Source organism: Dermacentor albipictus, chromosome 1, assembly GCF_038994185.2.
Source record: "Dermacentor albipictus isolate Rhodes 1998 colony chromosome 1, USDA_Dalb.pri_finalv2, whole genome shotgun sequence".
Classification (NCBI taxonomy): Eukaryota; Metazoa; Arthropoda; class Arachnida; order Ixodida; family Ixodidae; genus Dermacentor; species Dermacentor albipictus.
Genome location: NC_091821.1, coordinates 306,756,811 through 306,778,097, shown reverse-complemented (window position 1 = coordinate 306,778,097; position 21,287 = coordinate 306,756,811). Strand labels below are relative to the sequence as shown.

Here is a 21,287-nt window from a genome sequence, read left to right as displayed (position 1 = left end):
TGTTGCATTCCTCAGAGGTTTAGTTGAGCAGCTCGAGGACGGTGCACTACTGCGCACAGAGGAAGCAGAATGTGTTCGCGATGATTGAGCAGCTATACAAGCCCATGCTCTTTGCGACCCTTAGCCTGTCCGAGCTGCACGGTGAGTGCCGGCTTAAAATCTTCGAGGTTGTCAAAGAGCCGCTCAGGGCACAATCCTGCAGGGCCGATGCCATAGCAAAATGCAAAATGCTTCACATAACTTCGATTCCCACAGCACGTGAGATCTGCGTAATTTTTTTAATTCCTCGCTGTTGTAACTGCAGGTCAGGTTATACACAGAAACATATGGTATTTTGAGAAATGCTTCTGTGCAATAACTGTAGATATTCACATTAGCCAATTTCTGTAGCTGCCAATGTTGTCATGATAACTTTGTGAAAACTTTTTCATTGGAGTTTCACTGAAATGATTCTGTCAAAGGAACTGTGAGGCCAACCTTTGAATGCATTAGCTATCAGAAGAACTTCAGTTTGGCCTAGTTGGTGTTTACTGCATATCACATTGACCGCAAATAAAGATGGGGACAGCGGAAGAGAGGCGTTCCGCTGTCCCCGTTTTTATTTGTGGCAAATACTGTTCCATAGCAATATGACATGCATTAGCTATGCATAACCGATGGAATGTTTTGTGACTGAATGCAGCATCAACACGATTCGTCAAGTGCGAGAAGTGTCACCACTTCTTTGTGGTCCTGTCAGACATGGACACCAAGAAGACACTTAAAGAAGCACGTATTAGTGCGGACAAATCTGGACTTGTCCGTAAGCCACCCCCTCCTCCAAAGAAGGTAGGCGGTTGTGTTTCTGTTAGCATTTCTCTAATTCTTTTTTCTTGTTGTGGCATATGAGGGCTAGCTTTGCACAGCACTCTTAGGGCTGCTGGTTGCACTTGCACGTATAGTTAATTTTCCCTGAGTCTGGCTTCTCAAAGGGTCTTGTACCTGATAGCCAGTGTAGTATGGCACAACTATAACAGGTAATGTGCGTGCAGTATAGCTTCAAAAGCCAAGCATTTGGGAGATAACAGGCAAGCATTTGATGTTTATTGAGAATGTGCATGCCTGTTAATAAAGGGAGCCCTGTATTGCACAATGCATAAAGGCATCTAGTCAAGTACAGCTGGGGTGTAGGCAAAAATGGCCCATTAACACATGGATTCTGTGCTTGTTCTTGATTGTAAATTTGCCAGAAAAATCTTGAAATATTTCTCCCAAGTTCTGATCCTGTCTCAAAGGAACACAGCAGAATAGGCCTTGATTGTGCTTATTATGGCTACAATCCTGTGTGCACGAATCACTAAGCTTTGTGGCCATCTCTTTTGCCTGCACTGAAACTGAGAGCACCACTGCCACATCTTTGTGATGTCACATTCCATGGCTTGACTACAATGGTTGTGTTCTCCAGTGCTCATTTTGGGAGTACTTTCACCTCAGTACTATGGACTCGTTTTAAAATGCTCTGTAGTGCTTTTGTTATGCATGCTTATTCTTACCGTGCATCACTAGAGATATAGAAAGAAAGGACTTCTGCTAGAGACCTCACTATATACAGGAGGTACTTAGTATCATATCTGCACCTATTGCATAAAATCTAGACTACTCATTTTTTTCTTCCACTTTAAGATCTACGAGTATCTCAACCATCATGTAGTGGGACAAAATTATGCCAAGAAGGTACTGTCCGTGGCTGTTTACAACCACTACAAGCGCATCTACAACAACCTCCCTGCATCCAATAGTGCCCCGAAGGCAGAGACTGGCAGTGTCGTGGATGGCCAGAGTCATGCTGCATTCACAACAAGGGGTGAGTGCTGCATTGTGACACCTCGCTGAAGTAAATTGCGGACAGTTTTTCTGTTCATATGGCAAATACAGAAGTGAGCAGACAACTTCAACCAATGTGGTGTGTGTGCGACTATAGGCAGTCTGCTCTGAGCCACATCTTCAGATCTTGTGCCAGCTTATTTGTGGCCGTCTATGGTGCCACTGAGCTGGAGGCCTTACAAGGACAAAGATAAATTTACTAATGCAGTGAGCTGTTAACAGTTCTGTAAATTGATAATAGAACTTTTTATGACCTGCTGAACATATGGGTGTGCCATATCAACAGATATGTACCAAGAAGGGGGCCAAATTATGCACAGAGAGTGCTGCATCATCATCAGCCTATTTATGTCCACTGTAGGACGAAGGCCTCTTGAAGCGGTCTCCAAATATCCTTGTCTTCTACCAGTTCAACCCGTCTCATGTCTGCAAACTTCCTAATTTCATCACACCACCTAGTTATCTGCCATCCTCGGCTGCTGATCTGTCTTACACATTACATGGCCTGCGCATTCCCTTTCTTTTCCCTAATGTTAACTAGAATATCAGTCATCCCAGTTCACTTTCTATAGAATCCATACCGCTGTCTTCCTGTCTCTTTAACGCTAAGCATAACGTTTTTCATTCCATTGCTTGTTGTGCGGTTCTGAACTTCTCAAACTTCTTTGTTGACCTCCAAGTTTCTGCCCCATATGTCAGTACAGTGAAACCTCTATATAACCAACCTCGATTTACCGAAATTCACAATGTAAAGAACTATTTTCATTTCCCTATGTTAGTTGCATTGAAAGCTGTGTATTTATTTTGCGATTTAACAAAGTAATTTCACGGCACAGTTTCAATTTAACAAAGTTTTCGTCCATTTCAATCATGTAATTGGAGTTGAGTGGAACTTGTTGCTGGGCGAGTTGGTTGGGATCTAATGAATGCATTGTAGCAGCAGGGCACTGCCCTGCTGTAAGAATAAAATCAGGTGAATTTCAGCGCTCAATCTGTCATTTTATACTCTCCCTCCCAAGTCTTTATTTTCCTTTTTGGCGCAACAATGTATTCATTAGATGTACTTGTAGCCTGTATGGCTTGTAAATATAGCAAAAAACTATGTTGGCCGAGGCAAAAGTTATTTCAAGTGCTTTTCTGCACGAGAAGTTAGAGTAGGAAACACAGCTGTCCCATTAGTCATGTTGGTAAACAACACGAGAGCTAACAATTCCTTCCGCACAAGAGGGATGGGGAGTGAGTGAACGCATGGTAACGTGATCAAGCACACATTGGGGGAGATAGTGGGCAGGAACACTCCTGCTTTCTCCTCCTTGCTCGCACCCGTGTACGGGCCTTGTGTCATTAATCTCTCTGCGGCAAGCCGAAATGAATGGTGGGCTTCACATACATTTTGCTGTTCCCGCGCGTCTAGAGCTGGCGGTTGCGTAATCTCAAGTTTCCGACAGACACAGTACAAAGTGCTTGTTCACATTGTGACTGCGAGTTCGTGGTCATCGAGCGAGATCTGTTAATGTTTGCCTGAGTTCACTTGACACCAATGAACCTATGAACTTTACTTCATTTAGTCTCCTTGCTATCGCCATCAATGCTCTACCTTTGTGGTGAAACTGACATTTCGTTCTTTTTTTGGCTCAGGACCAATATCCATATCTTTCGACATTTTTGTTGTTAAATTGTGGACGCCAGCTACGGGCGCTAAGCGCAGTTAGCTATGGCGTCCCAGGTTTAGGCACCACACGGCACAACACATGCAAATCTTAAACGGTGTGAGCCACATCGATGCATTGCTCTGGTGTGATCTGCACCGCACACTCTGGCGCTCACAACCATGCTATTACGCCCCGACCTTCTTGCGACTTGTTTACTAACAAGATGTTATCCAGATGTTATCCAGATGTTACTGAAAAAAAAAAAAAGTGCAGATAGCACACAAAGTGGGAATCAATGTAAGGGAAGCTTTTTGTGCTGTTTGCTTTGATTGACGATAATGAGCAATGTTGCTGATGGCAAATGCTTAATTTCTTCCACGTTTAGTCCAACACCAGATTGGTGAGTTGATGTTGAACGTTACCTTGTGTGCACCACTGCTGTTTTTCTGCGTAGCACACAGAACACGCAAGGGGAGGTGTTTGCTTGAGACGTTGTTGTGCACCATACTTCATAACCTCTGAGAAGGTTGAGCATACTTATTGCCTCATATGGCACATGTGAGGCAATAAGGCATCACCCATGTGAGGCAGGCGACTCACATGGGTGATGGATACGAGGAGGGGGGAGGGACGTGCATAAAAGCCATCAAGAACAAAGTTGATGGATAATTATGCCCATAGGTAGAGCGTCTCGTCACTGCGTGATCGCTCAACGTCAGACGGCCGTGGCCGTTCGCCTAGCTGAGACCCACTTGCCCCGTCATAGCACGTGCTACTTGCCACGGAGAGCCCATCCAAACTAAACATCTTGGCAGGATTTAGAATACAGTAAAAGCTCGTTGATTCACTACTCATTAATTCGAAATTTCGGATAATTCGAATTAGTTGCCGCGGTCCGTCCCACAATGTATTGAAAGCAATATGTAACACATCCCGTTAATTCACACTGAAATCTGCACCGCCACCAATAATTCGCACTCCGCATCATCGTGGATGGGGAGAGTGCTAATGCGCGGGAGCACGCTGGCGTCGCCGCGCGGGTCGCGCAGCTTTTGCTTTTTTGATCAGCGGCAAGGATGATAACATCCTCGCCGCGCGCCATGTTCTTTGCGTACGAGCGTGCGAGGGTGAGCCGGCGAACGCCGCTCATCTGCGACATGGCCAAAGTGCGCGCCCGCGTGGGCCTCGTCTTCAAGGCGATCTGCGATGTTTGCACAGTGCGCGTATTGCCGGTAGCTTCATATGCGATGTGCTTTCTACGTTTCGTTTGCGTTAAAGCGAGGGCTGTACGAACGTCAATTCGCTCGCTGCTACTGCTGCGTGCCCTCACTCCAGTGTTTTTCAGTGAGTTTCCGCGGTCATCGAGCGAGATGCGTTCATGCTCACCTGTGCGCGCGTGAAACAGTGCTTGTTAATTTAGTTAGTAAGCGAATGCTTGCAAGTTCATACGGCCGATAAAACTATTATCCTTACTTCGTATAGCTATCTACGTATTTCTATCGCAATCGATGCTTCGCATTTCGCGCGAGACGGAGTCTTTTTTTTTTTCTCCGCCCCAGTCAGCGCGACAAACGCTTGGGTGGAGCAAGCGCCATCTCGACGTCGGGCACGTCGGACCGCACTGGTCGCGTCCTGATACATTGGCTGCGCCAGAGCTTCGAAGTATAGACGTTGTTCACGCCAATGTGACGTAGCCTGTGCGCGCGTGCTCACGCCACGTCAGACTTTATACGCTGATATACTCTCTGACTTTCATTAGTTCGAGTTTTGTATAATTAGAATTTTCATAGCATCCCCGCGGAATTCGAATTAACGAGCTTTTACTGTAGATTGGTGTCGCAAGACACAATGCTTTCAAATTTCTCGGAGCTACCAGCTGGCCCTTATTTTACTGCGAACTACGGATGCCGTAATTTTCACAAAGGCTTCTAAACAGGAAGCAGCCCTGCTTCGGACTGTCTACCTCATCAATTCTCGAGTGTGATCAAATAACAATATGCATTGTGTGATGACTGTAATACTATGATCCAAAGTTACTCCCAAAGATCTCTTCAGGCAAGTCAGACAGCAGATTACCAAAAGCGAGTGAAACTTGCATCATATAATACTATTGAAGTTCTAGTGTAAAGCTTCATTCTTGTATTTTTAAATCTAGAATAATATAGCATGCCCGCAATGCTGAAAGCACGATTGATTGATAGGTGACTTGCAAAATAGTGCTTGCCATCTTCCGTACGTGGCCATACCACTCACTAGAAGATCAGGCTGGGAAACAACAGTTATTTTCACTGTTAGCTAGTCTGCAACAAGTCTGGCCTGTAAACAAGAAGACACACGATAGTGCACCGCGTTGGTATTGTTTGGCCTTGTTTTTAGCACTGTTCGGTTTTCCAAGTCATGTAAAAGCCAAGTCATCGACCTTACATCATATAAGTGCATCAGTCCATAAATGAAATTTCTTTTTTTTATTATTCTGGTTTTTAAAAATAGTATAAGGATGATAGAATAATTTGAGGTGAAGTGACCCACACCTTAGCAGTGAAAAACTTTTGTAAAACGTTAAGCAAAGTGTTGTTTCGACAACACAAAAGCATGCATCCTCGCCGTTAAAGCATTCTTGTCCAGGCAGTGCTAGGAGTTTGTCTTTGTGGCGCGTACAACCTCCATATACATATGAAGAGAGAGAAATGAAGGAATGGGAGGAGTGGTAGTTGTCGGTGGGGAATCTCCCCCGTCGGTGGGGAATCTCCCCCCACGAAATAAATTTCTGGCTACACCACTGGAACATTGTACAAAAATTCCTCCTTCAAAATTAATTGAACTTTTGAATCTCCTCTTGTATGCTGTTTTAACCAGCATTGTCATGACTGAATTCTGTGGTGCTACTGAATGCCAGTTTTCTTGCCTGTGTACTGCTTGTTGCCAGCAGACCTGCTGCACATTTCGGGCATCACTCACGGAAGTGCTCTGGGACTGGGCATCCAGGGTCAGCCGCCGTCACCCACAGCTCATGGCACCGACGCTGATGGCCACGCCACACGTGGGACAGATGTCCTAGATGCTTCCGATGCCGAGATAAGGCTTGAGAAAAGCAATATCTTACTCCTAGGGCCTACGGGGTCAGGTGAGTGAGATTTCTTTTGAATTCATGACAGGCAGTAAGTGGATTACTGTGATAGTAGCAAAGTGTTTTGCTTTTTAAAGGCACCCTGAAGTTTATTGATATTTGATGCTGTGCTTGCAACACTTGCCCTGCGTGTGCCGCTGCTAGAGCAGTTAGCCACTACTCTAGCTGTGGCTGACTATATCGCACAGATGAGGGATCGGGAAATAAACTTGCTGCTGCTGTGGAAGGGTTTCCTCATGAATGTCAGAGGTACATTATGCAGAAGTTAAGTTAAACTAAATTGGTAGATTGGTGCTCTGGAATAACAAATTTTAAGTTTCTGACAACGAACCTTTTGTAAATTGGAAATTAATTGAAATTTGAGAGCTGACTAGAGCTAACAGTGGATGTAGGAAACTGGCTCTTGCCGAATGCCATCGCCTTAGGATTTGAGTGATATATCAGGAGGCAGGCCACATTACATATGAAAATGATAGAAAACATACGTTCATTGCATGCATACCGAGTGTCATAATTGTGCTCATCAATCAGCAATACTTCATGCCCGGTGTTCTTTTTTATGTGCATGTATGCCATAATCTTGCTTCCTGCATATCTGAGCAAAGTCAGGTTCACCATAGAAATGCATTGCCTCATATCCTTCATTTGCATTCATAAGGGAAAGGTGAAAATGTATTGCGGTATTAGACTGTACACACAGAAATTACAGGCTCCTCATCAGAGCACAGCATAATGGACGCTTTACATGGTTAATTATAACATACGGTGAAAAATCCATATATATATATATATATATATATATATATATATATAAATAATCAGCAGCAGCAGCCTGTTTTATGTCCACTGTAGGATGAAGGCCTCTCCCTGCGATTTCCAATTACCCCTGTCCTGCGCCAATCGGTTCCAACTAGTGCCTGCGAATTTCTTAATTTCATCGCTCTGCCTAGTCTTCTACCATCCTCGACTGCGTTTCCCTCCTCTTGGTACCCATTCTGTCACCCTAATGGTCCAACGGTTATCTAACCGGCGCATTGCATGACCTGCCCAGCTCTATTTTCTTTCTCTTGATGTCAATTAGAATATCAGCTATACCCGTTCGCTCTCTGATCCAAACCGCTCTCTTTCTGTCTCATAATGCCTAGCAATCTTCATTCCATCGTTCTTTGCGCTGTCCTTAACTTGTTCTCAAGCTTCTTTATCAGTATATGTCAGCACTGGTAGAATGCACTGATTGTACACCTTCCTTTTCAATGATAATGGTAAGCTTCCAGTCAGGAGCTGACAATTTCTGCCGTGTGTGATCCAACCCATTTTTATTCTTCTATGAATTTCCTTCTCATGATCAGGGTTCCCTCTCATTAATTGACCTAGGTAAACATACTCCTTCGCAGACTGTAGAGGCTGACTGCCGATCCTAAACTTTTGTGCCTTTGCCCGGCTATTCATCATTGTCTTCTGCATATTAATCTTCAAACCCACTCTTACACTGTCTCTGTTAAGGTCCTCAATCATTTGTTGTAGCTCCTCTGCATTGTTGCTGAATAGAACAATGTCATCAGCAAGCCAAAGGTTGCCGAGATATTCGCCGTCGATATTTACTCCTATAAGTCTTTCCAGTTTAATAGCTTGAATACTTCTTTTAAGCACGCAGTGAATAGCATTGGAGAGATTGTGTCTCCCTGCCTGACCCCTTTCTTTATAGATATCTTCCTGCTTTTCTTATGTAGAATTAAGGTAGCTGTAGAACCTCTGCAGATATTTTCCACGGTATTTACATAAGCGTTCTGTACTCCTTGATTACGTAATGCCGCTATGACTGTTGGTATCTCTACTAAATCAAATGCCTTCTCGTAATCTATGAAAGCCATATAGAGAGGCTTATTTTACTCTGCGGATTTCTCGATAACCTGATTAATGACATAGATGTGATCCATTGCAGAGTATCCCTTCCTGAAGCCAGCCTGTTCCCTTGGTTGACTAAAGTTCAGTGTTGCCCTTATTCTATTGGAGATTATTTTGGTAAATATTTTATATAATAACGGGAGTAAGCTAATGGGCCTATAATTTTTCAATTCTTTAACGTCTCCCTTTATGTGGATTAGTATAATGTTTGCATTCTTCCAGTTTTCTCGGACAGTTGCAGTCTATATGCACTTCGTATAAAAAGCCGCCAGTTTTCCAAGCATTATGTCTCCTCCACCTTTGATTAAATCGACTGTTGTTCCATCTTCTCGTGCCGCTCTTCCTTGTTCCATGTCTTGCAAGGCCCTTCTGACCTCATCACTTGTTATAGGAGGAGTTTCTGTATCCTGTTCATTACTGTTTCTAATGGAGGTAGCCTGACTCGTCTGGGTATTGTACAGGTGAGTGTAGAATTCTTCCGCTTCTTTTACTATATCATCGAGATTGCCGATGATAGTACCTTGCTTATCTTTCAGTGCATACATCTTGGTTTGTCCTATGCCAAGTTTCTTTCTCACTGATTTCAGCCTGCGTCCATTTTTTACGGCTTCTTCAGTCTTTCCCGCGTTATAGTTTCAAATATCACTTATTTTTGCGTTGTTGACCAGTTCATCTCTTGAGTTGGACACTTTCATTCTTTGTCGTTTCTTTATTAGGTCCTTTGTTACTTGGGAGAGCTTGCCTACTGGTTGCCTTGGTGCCTTGCCTCCCACTTCAATTGCTGCCTCTGAAGCCAGCCTAGTTACGGTTTCATTCATTAGCTCTATGTCATCATCATCTCTGTGTTCTAATTCTGCATATTTGTATGCAAGTACCAGCCTGAATTTGTCTGCTTTTACCCCTACTGCCTCTAAGTTGACCTGTTTCTTCTTGACAAATTCTGCTCTTTAACTCTTCAAATTTAGGTGAATCCTAGCCCTCACTAACCTGTGATCAATGCACTTTACCCTACCTATCACTTCTACGTCCTGCACTATGCTGGGATCAGCAGAAAGTATGAAGTCAGTTTCATTTCTTGTTTCACCATTAGGGCTTTTCCAGGTCCACTTTCTGTTGCTACGCTTCCTAAAAAAGGTGTTCATTATTCGAAGCTTGTTCCTTTTTGTGAATTCTACCAGCACCTCTCCTCTAGCGTTCCTAGTATCAACGCCGTAGTTGCCAATTCCGTGTTCACCAACCTGCTTTTTCCCCACTTTTGCATTGAAGTCGCCCATTACTACAGTATACTGAGTTTGTACTTTTCTAATCGCAAATTCAACATCTTCATAAAACTGATCTACTTCCTCATCATCGTGACTGGATGTTTGAGCATAGGCTTGTACTACCTTTAATCTATACCTCTTATTAAGTTTCATTACGACTACAGCTACCCTTTCATTAACCCTTTGAGGGTCAATGATGTAAATATACGGCGCCGCGAAAAAGTCCAGAATGGTCGATGCCATATATTTACAGCACCGTCTGCATGTTTTAAACGTGCAGCAAAATCCTAACTTTTTCTTTTCTGGCATGTGCTGTCATTATGTAGGAATACAGGGAATTTTTTTCTCACTCCGCCCTTTCTCGGTTTTCGTTGCATGGTTTATTTTAGAGCTAGTTTGCTCTGGCGCGTTTATATACTACCGCTCACGCATTGGTGCGCGCGTGGGCAGGTGGCGGTTTCGGTTTCTTGCGCTCCAAAAACTGATGGCTATCTCGTTACTAATCGCTCAAAAAGTGACTACCTGTTTCTCGCTTGTTTAGTGCTCACAGTGGTGAGCATAGGAAGGATGCCGCCGTGCATGCGTTCCTTTTGTTTTCTTTTTTCGTAGACTCGTGAAAACTAATTGCCTGGTTGGTGATAAGATGAAGATTAGCGGAAGTTTGTCACATGTTTTGCTCTTTTGACGGGCACACAACCACAGTTTTCTTGAGTGCGCTAACCTACATAGTTTGATTACGCTATGGATGTAAATATTAGTGTAAGAGGAGGAACATTCGACACTTGCGAAATATTCTCATGCGCACATTTTCTAAGCCTTATGTTTCTAAGCCTTCTAACAATGCATAAAAATTTTAATTCTTATAAGTTTATTTCCTTTTATATTGTTGTTATTCATGAATAAACAGTACATATATACCAACGCAAAATATTTTTTTCTCACTTTACAGTCACCCTAGAAAAATTTTGGTAAATTTTTTTCGAAATGGATCCCTCAGAAGAATTGGAATCTGCAATAAAAAAAATCGACCCTGGGTGATTGCGTATGACAAAGAAAAAAATCAAAGGGTTAATGCTGTGGAATTCGTCAATGTTGCCTGCTATGTTGTTATGGATTATGAATCCTACCCCGTATTGCTTCTTATCTTGGAGACCTCTATAGCAGAGGACATGTCCATTATTCAGCAATGTATAAGCGTCACCAGTTCTTCTAATCTCACTAAGGCCGATCATATATATATATATATATATATATATATATATATATATATATATATATATATGATGCATATGTGTGGTAGAAAGCAGTGTGTGAAAATACAAGGCATCTTAATACGCAAAAAATAAGTAAGAACATGGTCAACCGAGAATACGGGTGGACAGATTAAAACAAGTTATACAATGCTTAACATTAAATAAGTTTAACAAGGAAAAGGAAAAGGAAAAGTGCGACAGAACACGTCAGAAACAGGTAAATCGGGTTTTCGACAAGTATTGTACAGATGGAACCCTATTTAGGTATGAAATGTTCACGCAGAGAGCCATGGAATGCTACGCAATCTGTAATGGCGATGATATCATCAGAAAGATCGTCCCGAGTGAGGTGGCATGCGGTAACACCGATGAGTTAAACACTTGTGTCTTATCATTTCTTTATTCCTAATGCAAACAAAATTTAGCTTGACTCCTGCTGCTGGTTTCAGTAAATATGAAGTTATTCATTGAGACTCTGCTTTCTGATGGGGTGCATCATTTATTGCTCTGTTTAATGTTCTTGTACATTTTGGAGGTCATGCTTCTTGCCTGCCTGAGCGTTAAAACACATGCGGATCTGACTTTTCTGCTACCGTCTGAAGCCAGGCTTGAGTGTACTCAGTGTTCTTGTTGCACTTGAAGAATTTTAAAAAGTCATTTCTCATCTAACTGTGTTTTTGTACCCTACAGGGAAGACACTATTAGCCCAAACAATAGCGAGGTGCCTAGATGTGCCATTTGCCATTTGTGACTGCACGACGTTGACACAGGCTGGTTACGTTGGGGAAGACATCGAGTCAGTCATTGCCAAGTTGCTTCAGGACGCAAACTTCAATGTGGACAGAGCGCAGCAAGGCAAGTTTGCTGTGAACAATGCCAATGTAATCTGCGCAGTAATTGATACTCAGCCTGAATATCGCCACTGACGTCATTTTCGTGTTGTCACAGCACAAATTGCTCTCAGTAGTACAATGTGCTAGGCTTGTGTGAATACAGTTTTTTTTTTCATTTGAAGCAATGTCGAAGGGAATAGTAATTAGTGTCAAATGAATTTGAAGTGAATAGTTTGAAAAGTTGTGAGATTTGCATAAAACCTTGACATAGCAAGCAGTTATAGAAATTATAATAGCAATTATAGCAATTAAAGCTAATAATAATAGCAGTTATAGCAAGCAATTATAACAGAACTGCCAGTGTAACAGCCATGAGAACTAGCCTTTCTCTTCCATCACTTGCAGCTCGATGCAAAGTTTCCCCTTTATCATTATTTAACAAAATTTTTCACCATACAACACTGCGTGATGCATCCATTCACACTACGTAACTCGTCACATTGATCATTCTTACAAGGTTCACGTCCCTTCTTGCAGCACAAATACATTTTCCCAGTCATTTGTACCTCGCACGTCACTAGAGTGAAACCACCTGCCCGCAAACATTGTATCCATCTGCAATAATTTCTTGTTTTGTGATGCCTTAACCAACATTACTTGCTAGAATGCTGTTTAATGTACTTGTATATCTTGTCCTTTTTTGTAATAGCTTTTGCAATTGCTCATTGTATTCCTACTGAATTATTTGCCAAATTGTATTTTTATGTTGTATTTTTTTTTCTCTTATAAGACTTACAGTTTGAATTTACCTGTAACCCACTCCCCTCTGTAAAGCCTTCACAGGATTTGAGAGTATAATAAATGAATGAATGAATGAAGATGTTTACAAATATAAGAAAAGTTGGTTCCTCGCTTGCAAAAAAGGAATTTCTTTTTTTTCCTAATACAGTCAATGCTCATTAGAATGGACTGTAATAATACAGTGAAACAGTTCCATTATACCTGAAGACCATTTTATCCAAAACTAATGCCGCAGTATGTTGTCAAATGGTGAAACTTTGCATATACAGTTAAACTTTGATACTGTATAACAAAGTTCAATATAATGAAATTCTCGACATAGCAGAGTATTTAACTTCATATAACTTATGGTCCTTAGAACACCACGTATGTTGAACATCAATATAGTGAAGTGTGTTTAATCTTTAGTCACATGTAGAAGTACTGCAAGTAAATTTTTTAAAAATGTGAGGCATCCTCATTTCTATACATTGGGGGCCTGTCAGCACTGCTCATGTTGAGTGCACACAAGCCCACGCATGTGCGCTTGTTATGCTGTGTTATGCAACAGTGAAAGAACAGAATTTTATATGCTGTTTTAGTAAAGGCTAAATCAAAGTGAATGAAGGAACATTGGTTGCCAGACAAGTTTTCAAGGCGTCTTGGCTAATGAGAAATATGCCATTCCAAACCTCTTATTGCATTTGTAAGCGTACAACAGAACTGCAACGTGTTATCCCTATAGGTTACTGTAAGAAACTGTGTGGCTCTGAGAGATGGTGTTTGACATATTAATTGCGTCTGTTACATTAGTTCATCAGAGGATGCAAAATAGTGGCATTCCCTGGCCTGTACAGGAATAGTGTTCCTGGATGAAGTCGACAAGATTGGAGCTGTGCCAGGCATCCATCAGCTTAGAGACGTAGGTGGAGAAGGGGTGCAGCAAGGCATGCTGAAGATGCTTGAAGGTACCTTGGTCAGCGTGCCTGAACGCAGCTCTCGCAAGCTTCGGGGCGACGCCCTTACTGTTGATACAACGAATGTGCTTTTTGTGGCCTCCGGAGCTTTCAATGGCCTTGACCGCATTGTTGGACGCCGGCGCAATGAAAAGGTACTATCAACCTTGCTTTTACTCTAATAGAAAGAGGGGTCAGGTTAACAAGGCTTTGTTTCTGGTCTACAGAATGGCGTGGATAACTTTGTTTCACACAGTCAGGAGCATTTCAAGCATTTCTTTTCTGGTATTGCAGACGCTAATAAATAAACAGTAAAGGTGGGTGGATATCCGAAGTTTGGAATACCAGTTGAATATTATACAAAAACTATTCATATTTGTATCCGAAAAATAACTATTTGGCATTTTCAAATAGTTGAAACTAACCAAATATTTTGCAACAATCTGCTGTTAAAGTCTTGCTGTGGTTCTCTGTCTTCTAAAAAAGGATTGAAGGTTATCAGAAGTGAAAAAACAGCCAACAAAAGCTTTGAGTCAATGCTGATTCAAAATGAGTAATGCAAGCTTCGTTTTCGGCTTTTCGGTAGAAGCCTACATGACAACCATGATTGCTGCTTATAGTCACTTAGTGCTTTTGAAAGTCCAGTCATGTGGCAGTTTTATCTTTTACGCATGGCAACGGGCCAGTTTACATGTGTTTACAACACACAGGACCTTCTGCAGCTTTTTTTTTTTTCAGCAACTTCTGATGTTTATTTAGCAACCATTTATTGAACGTTTTTGGAAAGCTAGTAATATAGCAGCCATTCATTCTTGGAAAACTTCTTTGCAGCTAAGCTTTACATATACCGAGAGGCTATTTATGTAGCTTTTTAATGACATTTAGTAACCTTGTTATAAAACTGATCCTTTGTCCCTGATAGCTGATGGCCTTTTTTTGCACTAGTCAGTACAGGCATGGTAACAAATAAATTATACCAAAGCAGATATTCATGCTGTAAATATATGCATCTGGATGTGACTGTTCAATCTTTGATAGTTACTATGTGTATTCGATTCATATTCACAAAAATTAATATTCGCCCACCCCTAATAAACAGCCTTTCCAGAGTTGCAAATTCTTACTGAATCACGGATTACTTTTAGCAAAAGTGCCACTGAATTGCCACTGAATTGTCACTATAATGAAGTATCTAAGTTTTTATAACCTCTTGTCCATAGAACACCATCTATTTAGAACCTCAATATAACAAAGTGTGTTCATATGCGATTTCACTCTAATGAAATTTCACTGCCACTACAAAGCAATCCCAATGGATGGATGGATGCAAAACTTTAATAAGGTCCTGAGGTACGCGACTCAGCGCGCTGCGGGCCGCTCCCACGTTGGGACAGTCAGGCCTTGCCCGACCGCCGCATCGTGGGCCCTCTGGACAGCCCATAGTTGCGCCCCGGCATCGGGGCTCTTGATAGCGGAGAACCACTTATCCTCGTTGATTTCCCAAGACAATAAATGAAAATTTCCACGGACACAGATGGTCAAATGATTTAATTATAAGGGGTGGCTTGCAAACGCACCTCTCAAATTGTGAGCTGCATAACACGAGTGATCGCCAAAATGGAGCCACGTCATCTTCCATATAAAGTCCAAGTGTGATAAGATCCTATCACGCCCTGCACACTAGAGTGTACTGGACAGTGGTCGAGTGGGCTGAACGGCGTTCTCTCGCTGAGGCGCTGCGTGTGGAAAAATAGTGCAAGGGCACTGCGAGCGAACTGGATTGGGGCGTTGACGTGCTTCACGGCATATTCAACGTAATTTCACTGCGGGCATGAGACCGATTGCGTGCATACGCTCTTATAATGGTGCTTTATTTCAACTGCAAATTTATATTGACACCTCTTTGCTACGTATTAGGGGTGTGCGAATATTCGAAATTTCGAATACGAATCGAATATTTTCCTTATTCGAAGCGTATTCGATTCGAGAAATGCGTATTCGTAAATTCCCGAATATTCGAGGACGGCCGAATAATGGTCGAAAGGGCGAATATTCGGACAGACTGAGAATAATTTAGCAATTAACGAATTATATGCTTGCTCCACATTCTCCTAAGAACATGTTTATTCTCTGAGAGCTTCACATGATCCGCTCATTATCTGTATGCTCTGCATCAAGATGGCAAGTTGGACCAGTTGGTTGGGATTCATAGTAAGGTTCGTTACAGCACAACACAAAACAAGGACAAAAGAAGGTACAAAACGACGACACAGCGTTACAGCACTGTGATCTTAAGTGCTGTAACGAACCTTACCATGAATGTGTACGCTCTGTTCCAGTCTATCTGCATCAGGCCCGTGAGACATGATCAGTTTCGATTTTTTTTACCAAGCTTTATTACAAGGCTCTTTCATAACAATATATGATGTACTTTCGGGCTTTGTAAGTATGCGCAATAAAATATGCACCTAGAAAATGTTACCTGGACCAATGTTGTCACAATGCATAGAGAGCCTTTACTTTCTGAACATGTTGAGCAGTCAATTTTCCTTCGCGATAATCTGTAACAAGTGTTTACCTGACAGAATATTACCTGACATTACCTGAGTGCATTACCTAGAATGAGTGCCTCTTTACCCTGAAGCAGCCTCGTAAAATGCAATATTATTTTTAAAAGGGTAAAGGGGGCAGCCTCGTTTTGCAACGTTTTAATACTACACATTTATTCGATGTTCGATTCGATATTCGAAGACAGTTTTTCGCCTTATTCGTATTCGATTCGTATTCGAAAATTTCAATATTCGCACACCCCTACTACGTATACATGTTTGAGGCATGGGTTATACAACATGATGTCTTCAATTTTGCTGTCGTTTAGTACGTCGTCTGCTAGCAAGCGCACGTTTGTTGCGCGGACGCTGGCAGAAACCCAGTTTTTCTCGCAGAAAGTCCGTGCAGTAAAATTGTTTAGGGTTTTACTTGCCCTGGTGCGCCCATGATTCTTATCGGCCGGTACCAATTGTAGGTTTAGCCAGTTGAAGTACTGTTTTTAACACTGTTTTCTAAATGTAACACATCATTTTTGCCACAAAGCTGCTTATCTGCAACATGAAGCTACGTAAAAAGTTTTTATTGATACCATGTCATTTCATGTGCTGTTCCTGTTGGTGGAATATTGATCAGGGACAATGATCAAAGACAACAATATTATAGTGAAATAAAGCGGGTTGACTGCGTGGCACAAGAAGACGCAGATGACTAATGTGCTTCTAGGTAAACCTAAGAATCAGAGACATATATATTCACAGCATATATGTAAGAGAAAAATTATCAGATATTCAAAATGCACTGATTGAAAAAGTGAAAGCCCCTGACTGGAATAAGCGTGTTTCTTTTAAAAGCTGCAGCAGCCCCTGGTGAACCAGTAGACCTTCCGAGGAAAGGAATCAAGGCAATTATTGGATGTTAATATGAACAACAATGTTAAGGAAAAAATATTGCCTATGTACTCAAACTGATTTGGAGAGACTGGGAAGTCTTTATCAATGTAATCTCCGTAGCTTGTCTGGCGATCTTCAACGTGCTGGCAGGCAAAGTGAATTAAAAACATATAGCCTAATTGAGTGGTGCTTGCTGTTCAAATCGTATTCGACTTCAGAATTCACTATTAAAAATAATAACTGTTTTCATTCGAATGGAACGCATAACAAGACTTTTGAAGCCTTAAAGGTGAGGGGCCGATGCAAGTGAGGACTCTTATTCCGAATGATTGTGCGGCTGGAGAGTCGTGGCTGTTGTGCAGAGGCACACCAGTTCCTGAGAGAAGTAACACATGGGTGCTAATCGGTTCTGCTGAACAAGTTCCCAGCTGTCATTCAGTATAAATGCCCCGATTTGGGGCAGCCTGTAAATCTGCTAATTTTATTCAGGCAAGCAAAACATTTGACAGTCATGTCTGCAACCCATTAAAACTGGGTGCCCAGTGTGGTGCCGCACTTGTCTTCTTCAGTGAACAGAGCAGATCTGGAACGATCTGCACGTGTATGTGAGGCATGCTGTTCCTTTGATTCATTAATGTCCTTATGATAGTGCATTGGATAGCGGAAAGCAGCCGTTTATAATACAGAAGCTGCTTAGTTGAGTGCACATACAGTTCGGAATGACATTACATTCAGGTATGAAATATATATGAGACTCTAGAAAAAAAAAAAAACTAAGGCTGGAGCTGCCTTTTTTTTCATCTTTTTAAACAAATTCTGTCATTTTACGTCTCCCTATAGGTTATGAAGCACCCTGTTCAGCTCTCACAACATGGGGTTTTTTAATGTGCGCCTAAACAGAAGTACACGGGTGTTTTTCCACATTATTTCTATCAAATTTTGCGACCTGGTTTGAACCCGTGAGCTCGAGTTTAGCAGCGCAATGCCATATTCGCTAAGTAGCCACTAATGAGGCTACTGAGCCATTTTCCTTTTTGTTGTTGTTAAGCATGGACCAAACATGGTCCAAGATTTATCATAATGAATTGTTTGCTTATTCAAATTTGCTTTTTTCGATTGCCTGATAATTTGGAAAATTCTACGGCCTCATTCTCTGTAAGGAAATTGGCCGACGACTGTACTTTTTGCATGAAAGGTCGAATTTCAATACCATGAAATTTCCCTAGAACGAAGCAAATTGCGCATTTTAGCAACTTGGTTATATCAAGGTTCTACTGCCAAGGAGCTGGTACCGTATTGTGAGGACGAGCTGTAGCCTTTACACTTCTGTGAAAAACTGTACAGGTTCTAGCAGGATGCAAACAAAGGGCACCTAAGCAGTTTAATATAATCAAAGGTCTGCTCTTTTGATTGAACCATACCTAAAGAATTGGCATGGTAACTGAATGGTGGTTATGTGAATGGCCTTGAACACGTTTCTGGATTTGTTCTTGGCTAATTTAATGCAGGGTCGTAGAATGCAGACTCTGTACTTGCAGTGCATTCTAGCTTGAAATCGGCTTAGGCTATTTCTAGCTTCACCGGCACTGTGTCGTTGAACTATAAGGTGGAGCGATGGTGGTTCGTGTTTCCCCACCTCTCTTCGCAGTATCTCGGTTTCTGTGCCCCGTCACTCGACTCTCCAGGGCGGCGGGCCGCCTCACAGGCAGGGTTGGCCAACGCCTCGCCCCACTCCAGTGCCAGTGATGACAACGCCGAGCGTGATGCTCTGCTTCACGGTGTGGAGGCCCGGGACCTCATTGAGTTTGGCATGATACCTGAGTTTGTGGGGCGTTTCCCTGTGCTGGTGCCTTTCCACAGCCTGAGTGAGGACATGCTGGTGCAGATTCTGACGGAGCCGCGAAATGCGCTGGTGCCCCAGTACCAGATGCTCTTTGGCATGGACAAGGTGGGTTGCCTCCTTGGAGGAGCTCTGAACCACAATTTATTCCAAAGCTTTGGTTTCACCTAGCACCTCTAGGGCACTGCCTAAGTGATGTCCTCTCGCAAACATTTTCCAAGACAATGTCTCCTTCACATACACTCGGGGAGATGCAAGTCACACACGCATGCATAAATTAAGTGTATCTGCATGTTTACCATCTTTAAAAATAAGGTTTTGTGCTCACCATTGCTTTGTACTTTATCTAAATATACAACAGGATTGCGTACTTTAGTCCACATTGTTGAGTAACATGCTTGGCATGGTTGCTTGCCTGAATTAGTTTAAAAAAAAAAAAAAACACTGGTTGCTCTGTAGTATATGAGCATTCTTTTGCATCTGGTAAGTGCTCTACACGCTGCACCTGTGCACCTTAGATAAAGAAACCTATTTAGAAGTCCTCTAAATATATTTTAGTTTTAACACCAAGATAGGCAGTCTTTGTTCAGCAAACCAGTATTTTAATACTTTTCACAGAAGTTCAGATTTCTTTGAACATTGCTCTTGGCACTTAAAGTACACTGAAGGGAAGCATTGGCGGGTTACACTTGTGGAATTGTAAATAGGTCAGCCTTGCAGGAAGCGGAAGGGCTTGGTGTGCCAGAAAGGAAGTGGAAACGAAAACGTGGTGGTCATGCCACTTTAGTCTGTACCAGCAACCTATGATGTCATATCCCGGCAGAATCTTGCTGTAGATAACTGATCCATACTAATACATAGTACTTAACTTTCACTCAGAAACAAACAAGAGTGTGAACTGGGCTTTTCTTGTGCAAAAAATGACCCTAACGTGTGAAAATGCTTGGATTACGTGACATTACAGCCATGCCTTTGAGCCATGGTTCGGGTGCAAAATTAAACTAAAAGAGTTCAGTCTTTTATTTACTCATATAACTGGTAACTCTTTCCATGTGTTCTTGCCCAGTATCCGTGTAGCCATTGTGCCCTTTGGATTGTTCAAATAAACAGCTGAACTGTAATTGGGTATAGTTTGTGGGGCCTAGCATCTCACAGGAGTGCCGACCACTGTGGGTCTGGGCTTAGCGAGCCTCAGGGCCACGTCAGTTGTGATCTCGCATAGTGTGTCACTCTGTGTGCATTCAGCCTGCAAAAGGTGCCAAACGCTGCATGTCAAGAAACTCGGTATAGCCCTAGGTTGACCCTTTGAGGGTCAATATTTTTTTACCAAATGTGACCCTCCCATGGTCAAATTTCTTTATTGCAGATTTAAAATCTCCAAACTAATCCTATTTTGAAAAATCTTTGCTGCAATTTCTTTAGACTGACCATAAAGTGACCAAAAATATTTAATGTAGGTAAACATGCATTTTTTATTCATGAGCACGGATGGGCTTCCATAAATACTTATAATTGGGGTGTGCGAATATTAAAATGTTTGAATACGATTCAATTATAGATACTTAGCATCAAATATCAAATAATGATATACACATGCATTCATTAGCAAGTTGGTTTATTTTAACATGTTGGAACATTGCAATTGCATTGTCATTGGTAAAAAAATTAAACTAGTTAGCCGTTATACTCAAAGCTTTTGTATTTGGCTCATGTTAGCTTTGAAGGATTGAATAATTTCTGCTAGTTGTCTGTTCTCGCCAACCTGTGCCTTAGCATACCGCATCAATTTCAACTCAGCACAGAGACATTTGACCCTGTACCAGTTGTCACTCATCGCATTTTCTGTCAAGCAATAAGCTCAGAATTGGGACTGGAACCAGCAAAAGAGTGCACCCTCGCTGTTCGCAAACCCGTGCCCCTTGCGACTGAGGGGCTGGCTATTCTGCACAGCTTAGACGTCCAGTGGCTAAGCATGTTTTACAGGTGAAATTTCACCAGCAGCATGAAATTATTGCAAAATTCAGCAGAAATTTATATACACTTCATTAGATTAGATAGAAATAAACGCTAAGAACCATGTTTGCTCCCGCGTGGCAAGCAATATATTCGATTTGTTTTGAATATTAGTATCCAATCGAATACAAATATTAAAAATATCTTATTCGATAATATTTGAAATTTACGAATATTTGCACACCCTAACGTATAATAGGAATAAAAATGCAGATACACTGAAATAGATATATTCTGATTCGGCACTTGAGTGCCTTCCTCCGATGCGGACTATTAGTCTGCATCGGAGGAATCGCTGCTCGAATTGCTTGCAGAAGAGCAACCAGCGCGCACGCCCATAGCGTAATCGAGCCATGTGTGTAA

The 21,287-nt window shown here is 42.0% G+C and overlaps 1 protein-coding gene across 2 annotated transcripts in view; it reads left to right on the top strand.

Moving 5' to 3' along the window:
• Positions 1 to 21,287, top strand: part of ClpX (Caseinolytic protease chaperone subunit) — a 39,980-nt gene that overhangs the window by 9,889 nt on the left and 8,804 nt on the right. Inside the window, exons 4-9 of one of the 2 annotated variants that reach the window (XM_065438924.1) lie at positions 683 to 828; positions 1,663 to 1,843; positions 6,442 to 6,639; positions 11,753 to 11,917; positions 13,533 to 13,786; positions 18,720 to 19,019. In XM_065438924.1, coding sequence (XP_065294996.1) covers positions 683 to 828; positions 1,663 to 1,843; positions 6,442 to 6,639; positions 11,753 to 11,917; positions 13,533 to 13,786; positions 18,720 to 19,019 — 1,244 coding nt within the window. The remainder of the gene's footprint in view (positions 1 to 682; positions 829 to 1,662; positions 1,844 to 6,441; positions 6,640 to 11,752; positions 11,918 to 13,532; positions 13,787 to 18,719; positions 19,020 to 21,287) is intronic. The other variant, XM_065438925.1, reaches the window with a different exon arrangement.